General features: G+C 42.0%; 3 protein-coding genes across 16 annotated transcripts in view; 1 reads left to right on the top strand and 2 right to left on the bottom strand.

Annotated features, from left to right (window-relative positions):
- The window catches only part of cast (calpastatin), a 32,575-nt gene extending 22,772 nt beyond the window's left edge, over window positions 1-9,803 (top strand). For 12 of the 14 annotated variants that reach the window (XM_030092424.1, XM_030092432.1, XM_030092429.1 and 9 more), the window contains 25 exons: window positions 394-432; window positions 1,245-1,331; window positions 1,501-1,629; window positions 1,796-1,825; window positions 1,918-2,022; window positions 2,119-2,235; window positions 2,332-2,430; window positions 2,526-2,591; window positions 4,525-4,581; window positions 4,692-4,796; window positions 4,878-4,994; window positions 5,082-5,183; window positions 5,394-5,504; window positions 5,686-5,790; window positions 5,968-6,084; window positions 6,554-6,667; window positions 6,748-6,855; window positions 6,960-7,064; window positions 7,153-7,245; window positions 7,546-7,590; window positions 7,703-7,822; window positions 7,947-8,033; window positions 8,166-8,195; window positions 8,458-8,558; window positions 8,642-9,803. In XM_030092424.1, coding sequence (XP_029948284.1) covers window positions 394-432; window positions 1,245-1,331; window positions 1,501-1,629; window positions 1,796-1,825; window positions 1,918-2,022; window positions 2,119-2,235; window positions 2,332-2,430; window positions 2,526-2,591; window positions 4,525-4,581; window positions 4,692-4,796; window positions 4,878-4,994; window positions 5,082-5,183; window positions 5,394-5,504; window positions 5,686-5,790; window positions 5,968-6,084; window positions 6,554-6,667; window positions 6,748-6,855; window positions 6,960-7,064; window positions 7,153-7,245; window positions 7,546-7,590; window positions 7,703-7,822; window positions 7,947-8,033; window positions 8,166-8,195; window positions 8,458-8,550 — 2,181 coding nt within the window. In that variant the 3' untranslated portion in view covers window positions 8,551-8,558; window positions 8,642-9,803. The remainder of the gene's footprint in view (window positions 1-393; window positions 433-1,244; window positions 1,332-1,500; window positions 1,630-1,795; window positions 1,826-1,917; window positions 2,023-2,118; window positions 2,236-2,331; window positions 2,431-2,525; window positions 2,592-4,524; window positions 4,582-4,691; window positions 4,797-4,877; window positions 4,995-5,081; window positions 5,184-5,393; window positions 5,505-5,685; window positions 5,791-5,967; window positions 6,085-6,553; window positions 6,668-6,747; window positions 6,856-6,959; window positions 7,065-7,152; window positions 7,246-7,545; window positions 7,591-7,702; window positions 7,823-7,946; window positions 8,034-8,165; window positions 8,196-8,457; window positions 8,559-8,641) is intronic. The other 2 variants (XM_030092422.1, XM_030092433.1) reach the window with 2 other exon arrangements.
- Window positions 9,804-10,076: 273 nt separating this feature from the next.
- cd8a (CD8a molecule) lies at window positions 10,077-12,598 on the bottom strand. Its single transcript, XM_030092441.1, has 6 exons — window positions 12,406-12,598; window positions 11,990-12,292; window positions 11,801-11,899; window positions 11,603-11,710; window positions 11,363-11,402; window positions 10,077-10,724 (listed from the first exon to the last, which is right to left on the bottom strand). Exons 1-6 carry the CDS (start codon window positions 12,452-12,454, stop codon window positions 10,676-10,678), a joined length of 648 nt encoding a protein of 215 aa, XP_029948301.1. The 5' UTR covers window positions 12,455-12,598; the 3' UTR covers window positions 10,077-10,675.
- Window positions 12,599-17,037: 4,439 nt separating this feature from the next.
- On the bottom strand, window positions 17,038-20,561 carry cd8b (cd8 beta). The gene is made up of 7 exons (XM_030092442.1): window positions 20,349-20,561; window positions 18,978-19,328; window positions 18,444-18,530; window positions 18,072-18,167; window positions 17,878-17,911; window positions 17,744-17,794; window positions 17,038-17,575 (listed from the first exon to the last, which is right to left on the bottom strand). Exons 1-6 carry the CDS (start codon window positions 20,395-20,397, stop codon window positions 17,776-17,778), a joined length of 636 nt encoding a protein of 211 aa, XP_029948302.1. The 5' UTR covers window positions 20,398-20,561; the 3' UTR covers window positions 17,038-17,575; window positions 17,744-17,775.
- Window positions 20,562-20,955: the final 394 nt, after the last annotated feature.

Below are 20,955 nucleotides of genomic sequence, written 5' to 3'. Positions count from 1 at the left end.
TCGTTCTGTGAGTTGGTAGTCTTAATGAAATGTTCACGTTGAGTGGTTTGAGTAAAGGATGAGCTTTTGCACACCTGAGTGAGACATAAAGGCCCAGGCCTTCGCATGTCATGCATTTTAACGGAAATGTGAATGTTTTCCAAAAAAGCCTGATTTTAGACAATCTAAATATCACTTTCAAGCAATTTTGGGGAAAAGAGTTTCAATTGTTTTTGTGGTGCAAAATATTATATATTGATGAATGTCTTTTAACCTGAACCAAATATTAAATAGATTTCATCATTTAAAAAAAAAAATAATCTAAGATTAAAGTTGAGCACCTGTTCTTCCATCACTTTTTACTATAAATGAATGTTTTCACCCCAACCTGATTGCATTATGTTTCTGCTCTAGGGCCCACCTCCTGCAGATTGGAAGCCCCAGGAAGTTCCGGTGAGTAAAGCCATCCACGGAGGAGCTGCAGCCTCTGTGATCCAGACACTCACTCCTTACAAAACTTCTTTCAAACATGCAATCAGATGAGCTGATGTTAGACACACATGCAGGAGGGCACTGTTTCCACTTTTTGGTGTGCTGGTTCCTCTAGAGAGGGGAATGTTGCATTGCTCTGGTGGGTGTTGCCTCAGCAAACGTTGCCTGATTTGACCCACCTTCTCCGTTTGAGCTCGTCGTCTCCCGTTGGACCACAAACTTGCTCGCAGACACACTCGCAAATGCACGTAGGGATTCATTCGTTACGCCACACTTTGACATCTTCCGCACATAGAGAGTTATTTACTCACCCGCAACACACCCACATCTGCATCACTGCCCACTCCCTCTCTGTCATCTTGTCGCCGAGGAGGCGTCTTTAGTTGGCTCTCTCCCCGTCTCCTCTCCGCACAGAAAACCTTCTTCCTGTGTGAGTTCGGCTGCAGTTTTTTATCTTAGTCGTGTTTTCTGCTGATTCAGTAGGATTTCCTCTGTGATTTGTGTCTTTTATAAGAGTTTATTTGTGGGTTTTAGTTGGTCTTGGAATGCAAAGGGTGTGTCTGTACTTTTCCTCCTCTGTTGGTACATGCAGTCTGGTTTGTATTATTTTGCCCTTTTGTTTTCTTTTGATGTAGTCAGTCGTGCCCTCTAGTGGAGGGTTGAGTGGCTGTTTGTGGAATTTGAGCTGAAGCTGTGTGAGTCAGTCGGATGTGATGGGATTTGGGTTTTTATCTGTTCTTATCCGGTGACACTCGGTCTCTTGTGCTTCTCAGAAACCACTGAGCACAGACGAGGCCCTGGACTCTCTTTCAGCCGGTTTCATGTCGTCCTCTGCCCCGCCTGGACCCCCCCAGCCTAAGGTCAGTCTTCAAGCATGTAGCACCTAGTCGTTTATTTATCTTCTTCACATTTCAGTGCTGAAATACTTTTTTTTTCCCCTTCACATCTGTTTGCATCGGCCATGAGCTCAGTGTTAACGCCGACACTTTTCCATTCTTCATTCTTCCAACATAAATTCTTCTCAAACAGGAAAATGTCGAGAGTGCCTGCACTGTCTCCACTGGTCCAACTAACTATTCCAACCCTCCCGCTGATAAGAAGCCGAAGATCGAGAAGGCCTCTGGGAATTTAGCTGGAATCACAGCCACTCCGTTCAAGGTCTGTTCATTTAGTGCTGCCTTTAATGTTCACATTCCTGCATTAAAATATTCACAAATGTGACTTAAATACATTATTTTAAAATTATCAAATTTACTTTATCAGATTTTGATATGATTATTATCTACTAGTTAAACATTGTCTTCATTGTGTGATATTCTTCCAGAAAACTCCACCTACCGAAAAGAAAATCAAGGTGAATAAAGTGACTTTGTCCTTTTTTTTTTTATCAGAATGCAATACATGGTGGATTAGATCAGATTATTAACATCCCCCCTCCCTCCTCAGAATCCCTCTGTGTCTCTGGATGCTGTCAGCGCTCTTAGTGACTTGTTGCCAGCAGATGTCCCAAAACCTGAATCTCCTAAACTCAGACCTGAAGACATGGTGTCGGTATGATTCACAAACTGCTCTGTACATGATTCTTCTTCTCGGCAGATTTGGGTTTGAGACACGAGATAATGTCGCCCTTTTTTATCCTTTCTACAGGAGGACAAACACAAGGAGAAGGACGCCGTGCTTGTAGGAGAGCGAGACGACACAATCCACCCAGACTACAGGTTTAAGAAAGAAGACCTCGAGAAGCTGCCAGCTCCAAAACCCGAGGTGAAAACACAAAACAAAAAAATACTTCAAAGGGTTTAACATAGTACCGGTGTGTGTCATTTATCTAAACTACCTGCGACATGTCCTTCTGTCCAGCCCACCATGGGTACAGGTGAGGCTCTGGATATTTTGTCTGGAGACTTTGCGGCCTCCTTAGCGGTTCCTGCTGTCTGCACGCCTGCTCCTCCTGTACAGGTACAGGGTCACACTGCATCAGTCACAATGTTCAGGTTGTCACTGTGTGAGACGAGACTCGGACCTTTGACTCTCTGCCGTCACAACTGTTACAGAAAGTTCAGACTCCTGCGGCTGGTGACTTCTCTCTGGAGGCTGGACTTACGTCTACTACTGCCAAGGTACGCTGCAGCGCCGCCACATCCGCTTCACTCCAGCTGTCCGCTAATGTTAAGCCCCGCTGGCTGCAGGCAGACGTTCAAACATCTTAGATGTTTTTGCTCCTGTAATTTAAAATGGTCAAGATTTAAACATAATAGCTGCCAATAAGGTAATGATTTTAAAATGTAAAGCCATTAGTCTGACTTGCCAGTAGTGTCTTCAATATCTGAGACAAAATAACAACTTAATACATTTCTAAATTGTTGGTTATTTAGTTATTTTATTCAGTGTTAGTGGAAGTGTAATAAATGCAACCAATATGTTTTAAACGGGACTGCATTTTGGCGAAATAAAAGTTTTGGGAGGATTTTCTTGCAGTTTCTTTAATTTTTGCTTAGAATATATAATATGTGGCACGCATTTTCAACAAGTTATCACTATTTTCTTTGTCATAATTAAAATGACCACAGTTTTTCCGTTATTGTCTGCTGCAGGCTGTCAGTTACATTTTTTTTTTAAGGTATATGTGCTCTATAGAGATCTTGAATCTGAATCAGAATCAGATTTTATTTGCAAGTACAGTTCTCCAGACGAGGAATTTGCTGCAGTGAAGAGACACCAAGGCAGCCATTTGTGGCACCCTGTCTTTGAGACAAAATCAAGACTGGGGGGATAAAAAAAAAAAAAAAAAGTACATCATTTCAGATCACGGTTCCAAAGGGAGTCATGATTAGAGACCAAAACAAAAAACAAAAAAAAAACAGACCCACACACAAACACAGCAATGGCATAAGACAGTTTAGCTAAAGTTCAGCAGATCAGCCGTCGCAGCCTCCAGCGCTCCAGGTCATCACCACTGTCCATCAGCGGGGGCGGGGGGGTGATGGGTGCTGTGTGTGGATTTAGTTCATGAGTCCAGTGTGTGTGTGTGCGAGTCGGCCCGTCCTTCTTCTCTGTTGTTTCCGTCATTGTGTCCCAGCTTGCGCCGGGGAAACGAGCCCGACTGAAGCCGTCCAGAGGCGAGGCAGGTGGCATTGGGGGAGAGAGAGGGAGAAGATAGATAAGCAATCCTTGGGTGTTGTTTAGAATTCCAGAGAGGCGCCAAATGCAATCAGTTGGTATCTTGGTTTGCTGTGGAAGGAGCCGTTTGACCTTCCACCGCTTGGTTCGCAGCCGTTAAGGCAGCAGCTGCATTAACCCTCTCGCCGATGACGTCCAACTTATGTGTCAAATCGATCAGAACCTCCATCAGAGCGTCGATCTTGCGATTGAGTTCGTCAGCCTCAGCTTTTGCTCGCTTGTTTGTGAAGACCAACAGCCGTTGGATGTCCTTTATGGTGGCGGTCTTATTAATCCTCCAGAGGCTCAGGCTGCAGCAGAAGCCGCTCAGCAGCAGACCTGCCATCATAAATCCGAATATACAGACGTCTTCCATGTCCCCAAAGGACAGGGGCGCCAGGCCCATGACCTCTCTCCACTTGCCCCAGGCGTTGATCTTTGACATCAGACCTTTAATCATTGTTGCGACGATCGCATCGATTGCGTTGAGAGACCAGCTGATCAGTTCCATGGTGGGTGTGTTGATATGTTCGAAAAATCCAAAGCCAAGCGATCAGACAGACGAGACCAAGTTTAGCAGCAAGCAGAGACAGACTGGGAAGGGGGAGAGGCAAGAGAGAGAGCGATAGGAAAAGCCTCCGCCTCCTCCGAGAGCCAAGAGAAAGAATCAGAATATATAATGAATCAAACATGTGTGTCTGCGCTTTATGGACAGCTGCAGTGGTACTTCATTTTTCTTTGCATAATTTCTTTGACTGTGTAAAAATAAGAATGAAATTGCGTGTTTTTGTCAGCTTTCGGTGACTTGAAATAATCCTGAAAACTCACATATAGTTTGTGTCATGCTGTTTGAAGTCAACTATGCTTTTTTTTTTTTTTTTTTTTTTTTTGCAGAAAGTGGAATCGTCCGCACTTCCTCCTGCAAAAACCCCAGCAGGCAGCAAGGCCACGGTCAGTCAGACACTTTCTACACTCAAACATTTTACCTCCTATTATTTATCACTAATTAGATTTTTCTGTGTGTGAAACATAAATTCTATATCATTTCTTTGAACTTTCAGGGTGGATCCATGTCTCAGGGTGCTCTCAGTGCTCTTGGAGACCTGCTCCCTGCAGACGTGCCAAAACCCAAAGAGCCTGAACTCAGACCCGAGGACATCGTCTCAGTAAGAAAACAAATCGCTTGAAATTATGCCCATTTTTTAAAAAGTGATCTGAGAAGATACTTATCGCTTCCCATCTCACAGGAGCCCAAAAACAAGGAGGAGGAGGCTGTGCGTGTTGGAGAAAGGGAAGACTCCATTCATCCAAACTACAGGTACACTGTGGAAGACATGAGCAAGCTGCCTGCTCCAAAACCTGAGGTGAGACCTGAAAAAGAAAAAAGAAAAAGTATTTCAGGTTGACAGATTGTGCAAAGCTTGTTCTTATTCCACTCCTCCTTCCCACAGCCGACCATTTCCACCGGGGACGCTCTGGACATTTTGTCTGGAGACTTTGTGACTCCTGCTGTCCAGGCTCCTGTCGTCAGCTCCTCAGCTCCTTCTGCAAAGGTACGCCCAAACCTTTAGGTTACTTCACATGATTTTACAAGAAAATAAGGCTAACGCATGTAGTCGGCGTCAGCAGTGTTCTCGGTCTGTATTGTTGAAACTTTGAAAGGAATACCTCTGTTCTGGTCCAATTGTCTGCAAAAAATGATGGCAAAGAATATAAAAAACACAGCGCATCACTTTCAGGAAAGATAACATTCCGTTTTCCAGGTCACTGTGGAGGATTTGTCAGCCTTGGATGTGCTCTCTGGTGATTTTGTGACCTCAAGTAAAGCTTCTCCAGCTCAAGCGCCTCTCCCTTCTTCTGCCAAGACCCCAAAGGTAAAGCCGTTGCATTTGTGTGCTTACAGGCTTGTGTTCTCTCTATTTCCTGGTTATTTACTTCATTCCTGAAATACTTGAATATCACAACAGATATTGGTTCTTTTTATCCTTTCAGCTCCGTTTATGTGACTTCATTTGTGTAAAGTCCTCTAAAACAATGTTTGTCCTTTGTAAACAGGGAGACTCTCTGTCTTTTGATGCTCTCGACGCTCTGAGCGACACTTTGCCAGCAGATGTACCAAAACCAGAATCCCCCAAGCTCAGACCTGAAGACATGGTCTCGGTATGGGACACGCGCATACACGTGCACCATCTCTTAAAATATCTTTAATTGTAGTGTGCATTGTACAGTAATTATCTATTTCCATGATATTGACGTTATATTGATTGATTTTCTTGTTTTTGTTCCCGAGAGATGAGTGAATTCTTGAAATCTGCTGACTAAACCATTTGTTTTCAGGAGAAGAAACTTAAAGAGGAGGATGCTGTACTCGTGGGAGAGAGGGACGACACCATTCCTCCAGAATACAGGTTTAACAAAGAAGACTTGGAGAAACTGCCTGCTCCAAAACCCGAGGTGAGACCAAAACTGATTCACTTATTCACCTCTCGTCCATCTGGTCTGTGTGTATCCCCTATTTGCTGAATTTCTGTCCCTTCTTGATGGTGATTACAACTACTAAACCAACACAACAAAGTAACAACTGTCAACATGTATCACTGGTAAAACTCACTGGTCACACATTCTTTTCAATTATGTTCTAGTTCTGGACTTTGTTTGGTTTTGTTCAAGAACTATCCTTTAAGAAATTATATATATGGTTCTTATCATGATTTCATTATTCTAAAATGAGCTTCAAAAGCTCAGTGATTTGTTTCCTTTTTATGGTTTGTTTCTTTGAACAAAAACTTTCTTTGCAATTAGAAGAACTCAGATTTTCTGAAGCATCATTTCCTGCAGTTGCATTGACAAGGCTGATAGTGATCTCATGTTCCTTCTGGAAATGGACAACAACGGTATTAAGCTGGTTATTTCCCTCCCTCAGCCCACCATGGCCACCGGTGAGGCTCTGGACATTTTGTCTGGTGACTTTGCGACGTCTAAAGCGGCTCCTACTATTCAGGTGCCTGTTGTCTGCTCCACGGCGCCTCCTACACAGGTACAGACCAGCTGCAGTGATGAGATTTTCACATTGCAGTCACAGATTAGTTTAATAACCTTCTCTCTGTCTCTCCACAGTCCTCTGCAGACCTTGCTCTGGATGCCTTGGCCGGGGACTTCGTGACCCCCAGTGCTGCTGTAAAGGTGGAGTCAGCCTCCGGCCTCCCTGGAGACGCTAACCTGGAGGTAAACGCAAACAACACAAACAACCCCAGCCTTTTATGCACTTGTTGCTCACTGCGCCGCCACATGCTAATGTTTTTGTGGGATCTGTGCGCGTGTCCTCTCAGCTTGCAGCAGGAGCAGATGGTGCACTCGATGCTCTGTCGGACACCTTGAAGGATATCAAACCCACCCCTCAGCCTGAGCCGGCGCTTCCCAAGAACATCGTGGATGTACGCCAATGGTTCATGAGTGCACATTTTCCAGATCACAGTTTTAGCTTCCTGCATCAGGTGTGCTTATTCTGTATGCCTGCTGCAGGAGAAGAAGGCTGTTGAGGAGAGGCTAATCAAGATGGGAGAGAGAGACGACACGCTGCCGCCTGAGTACCGGCCCACTGAGGAAGACCTCAAGGTGAACTCACAGCTGCGTGTGCAAAGTTAAAATTTCACTGTTTTTCAGTGGGAAATAATCACCCTGGAAAATGAAAGCTGTGATCAGAGAAGCAGGTGTTAACATAAAAATTAGTACTACTTTTAAAAAGTATTTATTTCATGTTTCAAGCTTTATTCACATGGCAATGCAGTGAAATCGAAACAAAAACATCAGATGGTTTAAAGACTTTAAACTGAATCTTGAAATTCAGTTGAATGTTCACAGAGCATATCTAGTGCTTAGATTTTATTGTCTAATATACATCTGCTTCATTTAAAGAAAATGGCCGAAGCTGCAGAAAAAGAAGCTGCAAAACCCAAACCGGTAGGTTATTATTCTTTTTTTCACATATTGAATGAATACAATGCAAGGTGAAATGATGGAAGGTGTTGAACCATGCATGTCGTTCTCCTCTCTTGTCTTCAACCCGTGGTAGACGCTGGATGACAAAACAGCCTTGGATCTGCTGTCCAAGGACTTCTCTGCTGCTCCCAACCCTCCTGCTTCCACCACTTCGAGTGCAGTCACAACAAAGCTGGAATCAGACCCTCAGAAGGTAGCTGAAACAAGAAATGTTTACTTTTTTCACCTGATTTCTTTTGTTTATGTCATGAAAATTAGGCTAATTTTCATGAACTGCTCAATTTCGAGAGGTTGATAATTATTTTTTTTTACCCTAGTCCATGGCTGGACCTGTTCTGCAAAGCCTGTCCGACACACTGCTCCCAGATGCCCCAGAGTTCAAATCCAAATCGGACAAACCAAAGGTAAAAAGCTCCCTGATTGGCAGCGTTACATTGCGCCCCCTACAGGTGGCCCGGTAGCCGTTACCTCTGCGTCCAGCCTCATGGAGTAGCGTAGAGCTGTTGAGGCTAACCGAGCTGCGACCTTTGTTACAGGGCAAGAGCAAGTCAAAGTCAAAGTCTAAAGTAAGCAAATGGCCTGCTGCATGAAGACCTCCACTAATCTGGACATGGAGCATATTTATAACACGTGCTTTAAACTGACCCAAAGTAGAAACAAAGCAAAAAGAAATAAACACTAAACTGACAGAAACTCCTCCGTCCTGGCACAGCAGCATGTAGTGGGCTTCCCTCACTCTGCATGCACAAGCGTTGCATGCGTTGCCTCCGCGTCTTCATTTTCTTCTTGGTGTTTCCTCCGACTGACTTTTTCAACCTCGTCCTTCAGAAACATGCGGAGGAGCCGTCTGCCGCTGACCTCCCAGCTCAGCCAAGCACAGATGTTGTGTCTACATCCACAAAGAAAGGAGGCAAGAGATAGAGGACTTGGTGAGGCTTGTTTTTTTAGAGTGTGGAACATTCTGTACGGTATGGTTTCTCCTCCACTTACCTCGGATTGTTTTCCGTTTCAGGTTTTCGGTGCGATTCGTCCTCCAGGCCCCAGGGAGGCATGAAGAGGGGAGAAGGCTCTCTGGATAATGAATCTATTTTTCTAAATCACCAAGAATGTATCGTGGATGAATGACAAACCTACAAATACCCGTAACACTTGCTTTTCGCACACATACACACACACATACACAAACACACACACACACACACACACGAGTGCACCTGCATACGCAGCCTTCCTTGCTAGGTTTCGTATTCAAAGACGAGGAGGTCTTTGAAGAAAACGAGAGAGACTTTTCAAACCTTATTATCGGTGCCATGAATGAGTGATGACCAGATGCAGAAAGAAGGGATGATTGGGGGGAAAACGGGCGCCGGGAGTCGCGCGTGTCCACCCCGGCTGACTCTCTCCACTCTTCCAGCGACACACTAACGTCACCTGACGTTTGTTGGCGCAGTGGCGACAGTCAGCTCGCGTGGAAGCCGTGCAGCGGAGGATGAGGAGGTGTGTGGAATCGGGATGTCTGTGCAATCTTGACGTACACAGAAAAGCCAAGTTTTCTAACACGATATGGTCAGAAGCCATTAGGACACTAGTGTACAGCTTAGTTTGCGTCTCTCCTCTTTTTTTTTTTTTTTTTTTTTTTTGGACAATACATAGTTTTCATTATTAAATTTGTGGAGGATCACGTGGAGGTGTTCTGCTTGTTTTGGCATTTGATTTTCTTTATGCAGAAATATGTCAAGAGGAGGGTCTTCTGTGTTTGTCCTTCCAGGACGTAAAAAAAAAAAAAAACTATATATATTAATGGCGTTCAGAAGTGCACTTAACGAACCAAAGTGTTTACAATCTTTGTAAACTGCCACTGTTTGTATACTGTAGAAGGTCTTTGCTCGATATAAAACTACACTGTATAATTTACAAAGGGCTATCGCTTCTAGTGCAAAGTCAAAAGCCGCCATGATTTCCCTGAAGTTTTTTTTATTCATGTCAAAGATTTTATGTGGGTGTGAATCAGCTGAAAGATACTGTAGAGGTCGGCGTGTGAAACGCATCTGGTTCTCCTGTGTGCCTAAAGAAAAGCAAGGAAAATGCAAAAAAAAAAAAAAAAAAATCATCTTTAACAAAACTATTGCCGCGTCTTGAAGTGCAAGAGAAACACGTACGTATTAAACCGAGTGGGAACAGAATCTATTCAAAGTATTTCTCTCTCCTCCTGACTTGCGGTTCTTCGCTCGGCATACAGTTCTTGCACCCCAACTTCCTTTTGACTCGAGAGGGGCTTCACGAAACACAAGCGTCTTTTTCTCGTATCAACCTTCTTCTTGTTTTTTGTGCCAGGATCCTGAATGACTGATGGAGATGCAAATGAGTGGGTTTGATGTGTGTGGGGAAAAAAATAAATTAATAAAAAAATAAAATAAGAGAAATAAAATGCATTGAAGACAGAAAAATTGCTTGTGTGAATGTGTTTTATTTTTATTTTAGTTTGAACATTTTATCAAAACAGTAAAATGCTTTCATAAAATCTACATCTGTCTGAAAGCATTCCTTCAATTGCCACTTTTGAAAAAGTTACATTTAAATAAATGAAAATAAAGCAATAGCAATGAAATAGTTTGAAAACATTTAACAGAGACGATGTTGGTACTTTAAACTTTTCAATGAGGACGTTTGCTGTGAGTAAATGAGAAATAACTTTCGGAAGACGATGCTGAAACAAGCGGCTTTTAAAATAAATCAGAACAAATGGAGCCTAAACACGGGCGGAAAGAGCTATGTACAATTATTGACTCAACTCTTCTGGAAAATGAAGAAAATGAGCTGATCTGATGTATTCACTGTTGCTTTTCTGTCAGAAATAAAAGGTTCCGGCCTGTAGAGAAATATGAATGATGTTTTACAGAGCAATTTTCATGAAGCAGAAGTAGGATGTTCCAAAACAACGTGCCGTCAGAAAATTTGACGCATCAAACTTTCTTTGGTACAAGTTGAAATTCTTTCGAGAAAAAAAAAAAATAAAAAAACTGCATCAACACGATGAACAACATGTTCAGACATGTCTGTTGGTCATCATCTGCTTTTCAGGAGCCACCCGCGCTCTGTGTGAGATTTAAGACACAAATTACAATTAGTATGTTTTTGAAAATCGCTTGGATACATGAATAATATACACTGTTTAATTTAAAACATTGTTACAAACACAGATACGTAAATACTACATTGTATTTTACTCAGGATGTTTTTTATGACTGAGTTAACTCTTTTTTTTTCCATTCTCTAAAAGACACAGGTACTAAGCTGAAGAAGAAAACAACAGTTGCAGTCATATTGTACAAGCATAAAACTCATATCTTAAACACCACTGAATCCTTCAAAACCCTCAAATGGAATTTTTTTTGTCTTTTTCCTGAAAGCAAATTGTGGATATCCTTATATGTAGTTTGGTAATTGTTGAGAAAAAAACAGTAAATCGGCTGACCGTGTCGTCAGTTTCATTAAAATATAAAGTATAAATAAAGTCTATAAATAACGTTTCATTAAAAAAATATAGTGTTTGAAAAAAATTCAACAAAAAAATTTCACAATGCCACTAAAAAATAAGAGAGAAGATAAAAAAAAATGACAGAAAATGAGTCGCCTTGTTTACGCGGTTGAATTTTGAAGGAGGGCGAGTTTTAAAATCTTTGCTGAATGCTCCGAGATGAAGAGCAGGAGAGAAAACACAAAAATCACTTACTTTCTTTTGTAATGATGTGGGCATCTTCGTGTTCTTATTTCTACAAGGAAATTAAAAATATATATATGTTTAGCACTGACTCATTCATGTTGAAGTCAAACATAACATTTACACTTTAAAATAACTTTCAGCTCTCTGAAGACATTTGGAAACTGGATTTTACTTGTTTGTCACAAATGACACAACAGAATTTTTTTTTTTTGATCATTTTTTGGGGTTCAACAGATTAGATGAACTTACTGTTGCAGTACAGGATGGTGACAACCAGCAGCAGCAGCAGAAGCCCACAGCCGCCAGCCAGAGGGCCCAGGATGAGGGGAGCACAGTCCAGGGAAGGGCTGCTTGGTTCTGTCAAACATGGAGTCATTCAGCACCTTCTAATCCTAGACATTTTGTAAAAGTCATTTCTTTATTATCAGCGTAATTCTGGACGTTCACCTTTCTTGTCGTTGCATGCGCATGGCGTGGTTACAGGAAGAGTCTTCACGGTGACATTTAGCTGTGGTGCAACTGTTGTTTGTTTAATTGGTTCTTTTTCTGGAGGGGAAAACAGTTACGGGGAGTCTTATTAACGATAACTTTTCATGATCTTAATTCATATTTTTATAAAAAAGGAACAAAACTTACTTCCGACCAGCCGGGTGACCTTTCCAAATTTCATTTCGTTGCCTTTGAGAGTTGCACAGTTGTAGATGCCGCTGTCCCGTTCTTTGTCAAAGGACTTTAATTTTAGCTGATTATTTGAATAAGAGAAGGACTGAGTGAACGAGGGGCTCGGTACTTTCACAAGGCCAGCATTGCTGACAGACACAAGGAACTCCATGCTTGATTTTTCGAGGACTCGAAACCAGACAATCAGGGACCCTGGTTGAAGGCTACACTGGAAGGTAACCTCGGCACCATTCTCGATGATAGATTCTGAAGAAATCTCTAGAAGAAGAGACAACAGAAGAACTTTATCCCTCGTGTTTTGTTCGATTCTCAACAACCAAAGAGCAAAAAAAAGAAATTGAACATTCCCTGTCGAACATTGTTGATCTTACCTTGACAACACGCCAGAATCACCAGAATCTGAATCCACTTCTGGTCCATTTTTATTTTGTAGACGACAAAAGCTGCTTGAAGATGTCTTCGTGGTGTTTATTGGAACTTGTCATGAGATAATTCGGAGAGATATGAAACCACGCCCCAGCTGCAACCTTTTTCTCTGCTGTGTCAAATAGGATCATTGCAGTGGAGCGGTGCAGAGCCCTCCTGCAGCACGGTCGTGGTCTGCACGATGTTTTGAAGTGTAGCCCACCCGACCTGAATTTCACTCCTCTGCCTCAGGTTCAGAGCGCCGAACAGCACCACTTTATCCTCAAGCTTCTGGCAGGCAAGCACAGCGGTGCTCTATATGCAGGCTGTAAAGGACGAGAAATGAACCCAGCTGCACAAATTAAACAGTCAACTTTGGCAAATTCATCCAAACACAAAGATGTTGGCAAAATTCTCACTTGTTGAAGTTAAATTTTCCTTCCCGCTGCTGCAACATGAGCGTCGAATGGTTGAGTTTGACATTCGACTTGTTTTAGTTTCCTGAAATGTAGACAACATGATGGCCTTAAAGAGAGCCGAGGTACTCAGGCAGAGGAGGACATGAGTGGAAGCAGAGCTTGTCTTACAGAGAATCGATATATTTTAAATTTCAACACCAGCACAGGCCACGTTGACTCCAAACAGTCACTTTCACTTCGTCTGGCAGCCCCGTTGATTTAGCTTCTCAGTGCAATTTTAGATATATTTTGAGTTTGAGTTTTTTCATAAAGATTCACTGGAGTTACAGATACAACAGAGAAGACACACCTGCGTAGGAAAATGAGATCAATGGTAAAAACCTTGGTATGTTCTGAGCAGGCCTGAAAGTGTGACGGTTAGCACAAGGTCAAGATAAAGCTCCAGCGTAGCGCTCCTCCATCCTCTCCTGCTGTTAAATGTGGTTGGGTTTCCTGATCAACAGGACAAAACACCGAGTGCATGAGGACGTTGAGAAATGGTTGACACTATAAACCACATCGCTTTTGCCCACTTCAGTTGCTTCTTTTTCTCCCCTCTCATCTGCCGGCCCAGGCGTGAGGAAATGCTCGACAGGCCGGCGTGCCGTGTGAGCTCTCAGCCCCGGCAGTGGTTTCTTTTCTCCTGTCTCGGCCTCTGCGTGTGAGTTTCACTGTCGATCTTTAGATTACAACCAACTCCACAACATGTCCACTGCAACTGCCACACACACACACACACACATACAAAACACACACCAAGTATTCAAGTCAAGGATGCTCTAGCTTTGTCAACGCCCCCATTAAAAAAAAACCCCGAGAATTAAAAAAACCGAATCACATGAGAAACACCTGGCGTTGACTGTTCACCCTCAACGCCTACATTTCTCTTTATGATGGCACACTGTCAGTCTACACTGTAAAACAGCTTTGTGTTTGGAGATATATTAGACTGCAAACACAACACGATCCTGTTTGATAGTCAGCAGCTTTGTTCTTGTATTAGACTTTGTAAAAATGAGCAAAGCGAGACAAAGTTTTAAAGACCCTAAATAAGTTGGCTGCACCATTTGCTGCTGAACTGAAAGCCTGATTCATCTCTCTTGTCAAGTCTGGCACTGGCGTGCATTTCTTTGACCTTTTATCTATTTTGATAACTAAGTTGCCTGGATTTACCTGCATCAGGGGTGTTGAAGTTTATGAAAAAAAAATAAATCTAATTTGAATGTAATGTTTGCAAATGGAGCTGTTTGAATGCTTGCTAGATCTTTCGACATCATGCTTAACTCAGTGGTTAAGATACAGTTTAGAACCACTGCAAATTAAATTAAACTCCTTCATAAGTTCAAGTATTTTACTGTTTCCAACTTAGACCTGCACTCTGAAATATTTTAAATATTGGGCAACTAAATAGTTCCCAAGAGTAAATCTCTGAGCAACAGAGGAGCGCAGCGTCAAAGTCAGACCAACAATTAAAAATCACATCCGGTGTCGCCAAATGATCGCTGTTCAAACAGTTGCAGCGAAGTGAAACCTTTTTCAGACTGACTGAGGAGAAATACAGCTGGTGTGGCGCAATTCAGAGCGCCTCGTCTTTCCTGCTCGGTAATGGGTCTTTGCTCACAGTGTGACATTTGTCTCATCGTGGGCGATTTATCTGTTCCATGGGTGGGAGGAGATCGAGAGAAAACAAAAAAAAAACAGAGAGAGAGGGACTGAAAGAACGGTGGGAACGAGACCTTTTTATCTTTAATTAGCTTCTGCTCTTCAATATTTTCTTGACCGCCTTGTGAGATTTTCTCAACAATACAGACGCTTGTAAATAGTTATTTAGTCTGCTGATTGACAAAAACTATTCAAGAAATGATTTCAAATGAAACCCAGATGGAAACCAAGCTGGTTTCAGGTCTTTGAATCATTTTCAGTAAGCAGGGGATTCTGTTGATGGTGTGTGTGTGTGTGTGTGTGTGTGTGCGAGAGAGAGAGAGGGGAGACCCAGCCAGGACACTCTCAATCGACACTTCACCTTTCCATAATGTCTTTCAGGCTCTGACTCACACTGAATCACACCTGCAGAGGCTTCCCTGTCTTAGTCATACAGGGGTTCTCCAACCTGAAACTTGTGTGTGTGTGTGTGTGTGCGCGTGTGTGTGTGTGTGTGGTGGGTGACCAGCGGAAAGCATTGAGAAAACGATTGTCGTGTATGGTTAAACTACACAGCTTCACACCAAAATGCAGTCACAGGAGTCGTCCTTATCTCCTGGAAATAGCAGCAGTCTGAATACCTGTAAGTGAAGATGAGTGTTGATTGATCGCTCACGTTTTCCACCCTGCCTGGCACCGGCCACCTCAGGCATGATGGGATATGGAGTTTTGAGATGGGAACGAAGAACATCCAGACGAGTAAGTAAAAATGAGGAGATCTGTAACGCAGGAGACGAAGACTTGAAGATTGCTTTATGGGAAATGGTTCATTTACATTAAAAACGTAAATGAAGTAAATTTTAACATGTGAAAAATACTTTTGAAAACCTTTTTAAATCTCAATAGATGACATTTTTATCTATTTTGGAAGTTAACCTTTAACTGCTAATATATATATATGTGCATTTTTAAATTGTTTTTCTTTGCCTACAAAGCTAAAGCATTCTGAGTAACCTCAACACGTGTGTGTGTGTGTGTGTGGTTACATTATAGTGTTGGTTATCATACTACATAATGATTTCAACACAAAAATCACATATGCATGAATACCTTTCAGATTTCTGTTCTTTCTAAGCTTAGTGATGTACAGTCCTGCCATAAACATGTGATCATCAGATGATGTGGAGAGATCTGTGTGTAGTTTGCCTTCTTTTGCTCACATGCCGTGAGATGACGATGCTGTAAGTGGCGCAACACATTCAATATTTACTTGAATGTTTCTGTGTAACATGAATTCAAATTGTGTCCACAAAACACAGAGAGTTGGCTCTCTGCTTCAGTTGTATTCATTGACTTTTTTAGACCTGAAAATGTAAATAAAATCTTTCTGTATGCACACAGTCGAACGCTGTTCGTGCTGTTTCCTGCTTCGTTATGCAACAAAAAGTTTTTGAACGTCTAGCCTAAAGTAAGATTCTACAGCATGTCCAATAGTTTTATTCCTCTGAAAGTATTGAACATATTGATTGGTTTTGTGCATTTTTCATTCGGTAAAATGGAAAATTCTCCAATGTGAATTTGCTTTACAGATTGTAATCTTTAATGTATGTTGTGACTACTATGACAGGAATTTATACCGTGAATAAACTTGTGTGTCAAACAATAAAGCATAAAAAAGTGTATTTTAACACGATCACTGTACGTTTTCATAAAATTGTAATGTATTATAACAAATAAAATTCATGGCAACTGAAGCTTTATGGGTTTCATTGAGTTCTTCTGTCGGCTGTTGTCCTCATTTGGCAGCACTACGGCCGGGCTGTTTCTCCGTTCCTGTCCTTTCTTGTGTTGTCTGCGTCAGTGCCTGTGGTTCGTTCTGTGGTGCATTTTGTGGTCTTTTTGTTTCAGAGACTCGATGAAGAGCTCAAAGCCGAGCGAGGCGATAGCATCTCAGCGCACACGGTTCCTTCTCTCCAGAACACAGGAAAGAGCTGCACACACTCCCTCAGAACCGAACAAACCTCTAACTCAGGCGCTTGTCAGTCACACAGGTGTGACTGTGTGTGCGTGTGTGTGTGTGTGCTTGAATGTGTGTGTGCTTGAACTTGTGTGTATGAAAAAGTCGGGCTTTTAAAAGAAGAGAATCACTTGGGGCGGCTCTGCAGAAACTGAATTTGATGCATGTTTTCACATCAAAAGTGAAGCAAGACATCAAACCCCGTCGCTCTCCTACTCGACTTCCGTCAAAGATGATATTGACGATGGAAGTACAACACCCACTCCCGAACCTCTCTTTTTCCTCTTCACCGTCGGGTGTCGAAATGAAACTTGATGAAACATGCGACTCAGAAACCTTGTGTCTTCGTGCACAAGTCATTACTGGCACTGGAAACGTGCACGTGGCTTTGACCCACTCATGCAGCTAGTCAATTAATCTGGCAGACAGTGCTGAGGTTTCACACACGGTTTGATTTACCGATCATTAAGCACCGCAACCGATCAGAAATTCAAACATTTATTGATCCAACAGAAATATGAACATGACAATATGTTCTTCTTCAAGACAGGAAGATAAACAGTATACTGCGACGACAATGAGCAAAAACAAATAACAAAGGATTACAGAAAAACCAAACATGCTGAAATAAATCAGTTCTGTATTTTTGTTTTGAAAAGTTTGATTGTAACTGTCACATCTAGTTATTTGAGAAACGTCTACTGTCAGAAATCTATGAGAACAAATATTTAAAACATTTATTCTTCTGATTCTTGCTGGTCCATTCCGATTACCGTTGTAACAGAGAGAATTTTCACAGATGAGAAGTTACAGCATGGGGATTTGAACTGAACAGAGTTTTCAAAAACAAACAAAAAAAAAAATTCATAAAATCTTGTCCAATATATCACAATATCTTACAAAGTTTCTTCTGCTGGTAGCAAAAAACTGCAATGTAGCCGAGGACACACTTCTCTACAAAGAAACACGTCTCGCTGTTACTGGAAGTCTCTTCACGCGAAGTTACGTCCTCCAGAGTCACTGAAATTACAAAAGTACAATAGATTAACTTCTAATAACCCATAAACACATAGATTTAAAAAAATCCATCTTTATTTCTGGAGCAATACGTCTGGAGGACGTATTGCTTTACACAATAAAACAAAAAACAGAAACCCAGATCTCTACTAAAATAAGTGATGTACGTACGGTGAGGAGAAATAATCTGTTTAAGTAACGCTTTACTTCACCAGCCGCTGCCTGAAAAAGAAAAGCAAAAGATAAATATGAATTAATGTGGCTAAAAATACACGTTTTTCCCCCGAAAGTGCTTTTTTACTTACTTCACGAAGTGATGACGACATTTTTTAGGAAGCCCTGTTAGGGAAGACAAGTTCAGATGAAGTTGTGAAACAGTTTTTCATACTTTTAATACTAAAATTCTTAAGTTTTGGAATCCCTTGTGAGTATACTTTGAATCATTACTTATCCACCTTACTCTGAAGTGTTCGTGGCATCAAACAGGAACAGTACTCACGGCTAAAGTAGTAAAGCACACAGAGCAGAGCGAAAGCCAAGGCTGATATCAGTCCGACCAAAGGCCACAGAACTAGGGATCCGCAGCCGTCCGGAGCTAAAACAACATGTACAGACACGGATTCATTTTAATGCGCTGAAGCACATTTCTCTGATACAGTCTGAGGTAATCAGCACACTGACTGGCATCTTTTCTCAGCAGCATTTGATTTTTCAGCATCTCTTCAGTCGCAGTTGAATCACTGCGATCCGGCGCAATATTCAAGAGTTACACCAGCAACAGCATTGAAACCAAAGAAAGTTCCTATATATTACAGACTGTGACACACTGCTGCAGGTGATGTTCATTTTTGAAATTTTCTGAAAAACTGACCCTGTCGGGGTTTGGTGTTAACGCAGCGGCAGCCTGGTTTGACTGGCGGCGGCGGTTTTATCGCCGGGGGTTCCGTTGGAGGGGTCACTGCCAAAAAAAAAGAACATTCAAACAAATGTAAAAGAGGCAGAAATACATCAAACATATATGATGACCAGAGGATTAAATCTGACTGCATTAACAGTTTGTTCACTTATCGTGTTTTTCAGATTTGTTCAGATCAGCATTAACTTGTTACCCATAGAGACTCGCCACAATGGGCAGTAAGACTGGCAGTCAAACTAAAACAGAAACTGTTTGCCATTTAAACATCTCACAAATCTTTGTTTGAAAAGTTTCTGACGTTGCACTTTAACAACAGATGAAGAAGAGGTGACACTTTTCACGAAGGACTTCAAAGTTAACAATGAAGTGCTACAAGAGCATTTTCACAAAATAAACTCTCAATGTGTATAATTTCTTTACATGGTTTTCAGAATTTGTACAGTTTGTCACCGAATTAAAAGTGACCGTTTCACGTATCAGCGTCCAAACCTCCTGGCAGAAGAAGCGTCCCGGACTTCCACATCTCATCGTTGGTCCTGTTCTTGAGGACACAAGAATAAATGCCCGAGTCCGCCTCCGTCAGTTTGGAGATGCGCAACATGAAGGAGCTGCTTCCCTTCTTGTTCAGTGTTAATCGTGTTTTTGCCACATTTCCATAGTAGACACGTTCAGCGTTGGTACATTTGCCGATGAATTCGACTTCGTCACTGTTGAAAACGCTGCGGAACCAGTAGACGGAGTCACAGGAGAAGTCCGCACAGTCGCATTCGAGCGTTTCACTGCCCCTGAGTTTCGGGTAAAGAGTTTTGACGGTTTCTTGGAAAAATGTCTGTCCTGAACCTGAAAGAAGAGAAAGATTAAGAGTATGAGTACATGCACCATTTTCATAGCATTTGGTAATTTGTTAAAGCCAAGCTGAAGTCCTTCCTCAGGAGGACGGATCGTCTTTGTTGTCGAGACAGGTTTTGTGAAACACAGCAACAACATAGCATTTTGGAGACTTATTGTGTTGAAGAAGAACAAAAAAGTTCAAGTAAGGTGAGTAACTAATGCAGACGCGACTTTGGAAACACAAAAATATGTTGTAAGAGGAGAACTGGAGTCAGAATATGTCGTAGATCTCTTCAACATTGTGAAACTGACATTTACAAACTGTTCCAAATGACAGACGGCAGTGACATGATGCTGAAAAAAATGCTTTCAATGAATCTGAGAGCTTTTTAGTCTAATTTTAGACAAACGCTTATTTTGTGCTTCTTTAAGTCACCTATACTGACATGTTGCAATCACTCGTGTGATGAAATATGTGACGGTAAGATACACTTCAGACACTGTCTGAATATTGAAGGTTAAAAAGTTTTTTGGCAGCGAGATGCTCACAATGTGGCATTTCGAAGTTGGCTTCACCATTATGTGATGAGTTGCGTCGTTCAGTACGACTTCTTTTAAGGCCTCGATGGAGCGCTCGAATAAAACCCAAATTAAAAATGGCATACAAATATAAAACGGTCAATGACATACAACTCAGTGATGATATTGACATAATCCTTAGACGTCAAGCGCAGAGTGTTCATGACATTGAAGCAGTGTCGTTACAGTATCAGGACTAAACGACTGCAAAAGCCATGGACTTTTTAAAAACCTTGGTATGAACTTTCAAAAATCACCTTTTATATTTTAGCATAAAGGATGACAGATAATCCTGATTGATGTAGAATTATAATCAGGCAAACATCTGAGGTAGTTAACGTTAACCACTGAAGACACAACAACACATCCCTCGCTATCGGCCCCTTGCCGAGTTATGATGCCGAGTAAAATTACAGGTTTTAGAAGCAAGAGAAGATGTCATTTTCGTACCGCACGTCCAGATTGATAGGGCCAGCAGCGTCCATGCCAGTGGGAACATTTGTCCGGTTTCCAGTGTACGTACGCGTGCGAGTTGCAGCTGAAGGGAGAAGCAATGCTACTTTCTTTTCCTGCTATCTGTGTGTCTGTCAGAGATGAGAGGATGGGAGGAACTGCACCGACACGGCCCGAGTCTTCAAGGTAACACCCCAGCGTGACACAGAGAGCCTGTCAGGCTGAGCCAGCCTCCAGCCAACATGAGACAAAGACCTTCAGCTTGCAGGAAAAAAAGAAAAGAAGAAAAAAAACTCTGAGTGTATAATGCAAACAATTTCACAATTTATAGTCTGTAAAGATTAATACTTGTTTTCATCACAGAGATCCAGGTCAAAGATTAAACATAGAAACAGAAAATATCTTTAGTCTCAGAGATCATAAGGAGCAGCCGATGTTTTATGAAAGCTGATGTGGTAGAATAAATCGAACAACAGAAAGTGGTGTGTTCTGCAGCGCTGTGGTCTCTGCCCAGGTGCATGACCTACAGCTGAGGCCTACATACACCGCTTCACAACTGCGGAGCAGAAAGGGAATGCCAGCAAAGAAGACAAAAACGATGTTG

The sequence above is a fragment of the Salarias fasciatus genome, chromosome 5 (genome assembly GCF_902148845.1).
Source record: "Salarias fasciatus chromosome 5, fSalaFa1.1, whole genome shotgun sequence".
Lineage (NCBI taxonomy): Eukaryota > Metazoa > Chordata > Actinopteri > Blenniiformes > Blenniidae > Salarias > Salarias fasciatus.
The sequence above is the reverse complement of the archived record's forward strand: the minus strand, read 5'-3'. Positions and strand labels throughout refer to the sequence as shown.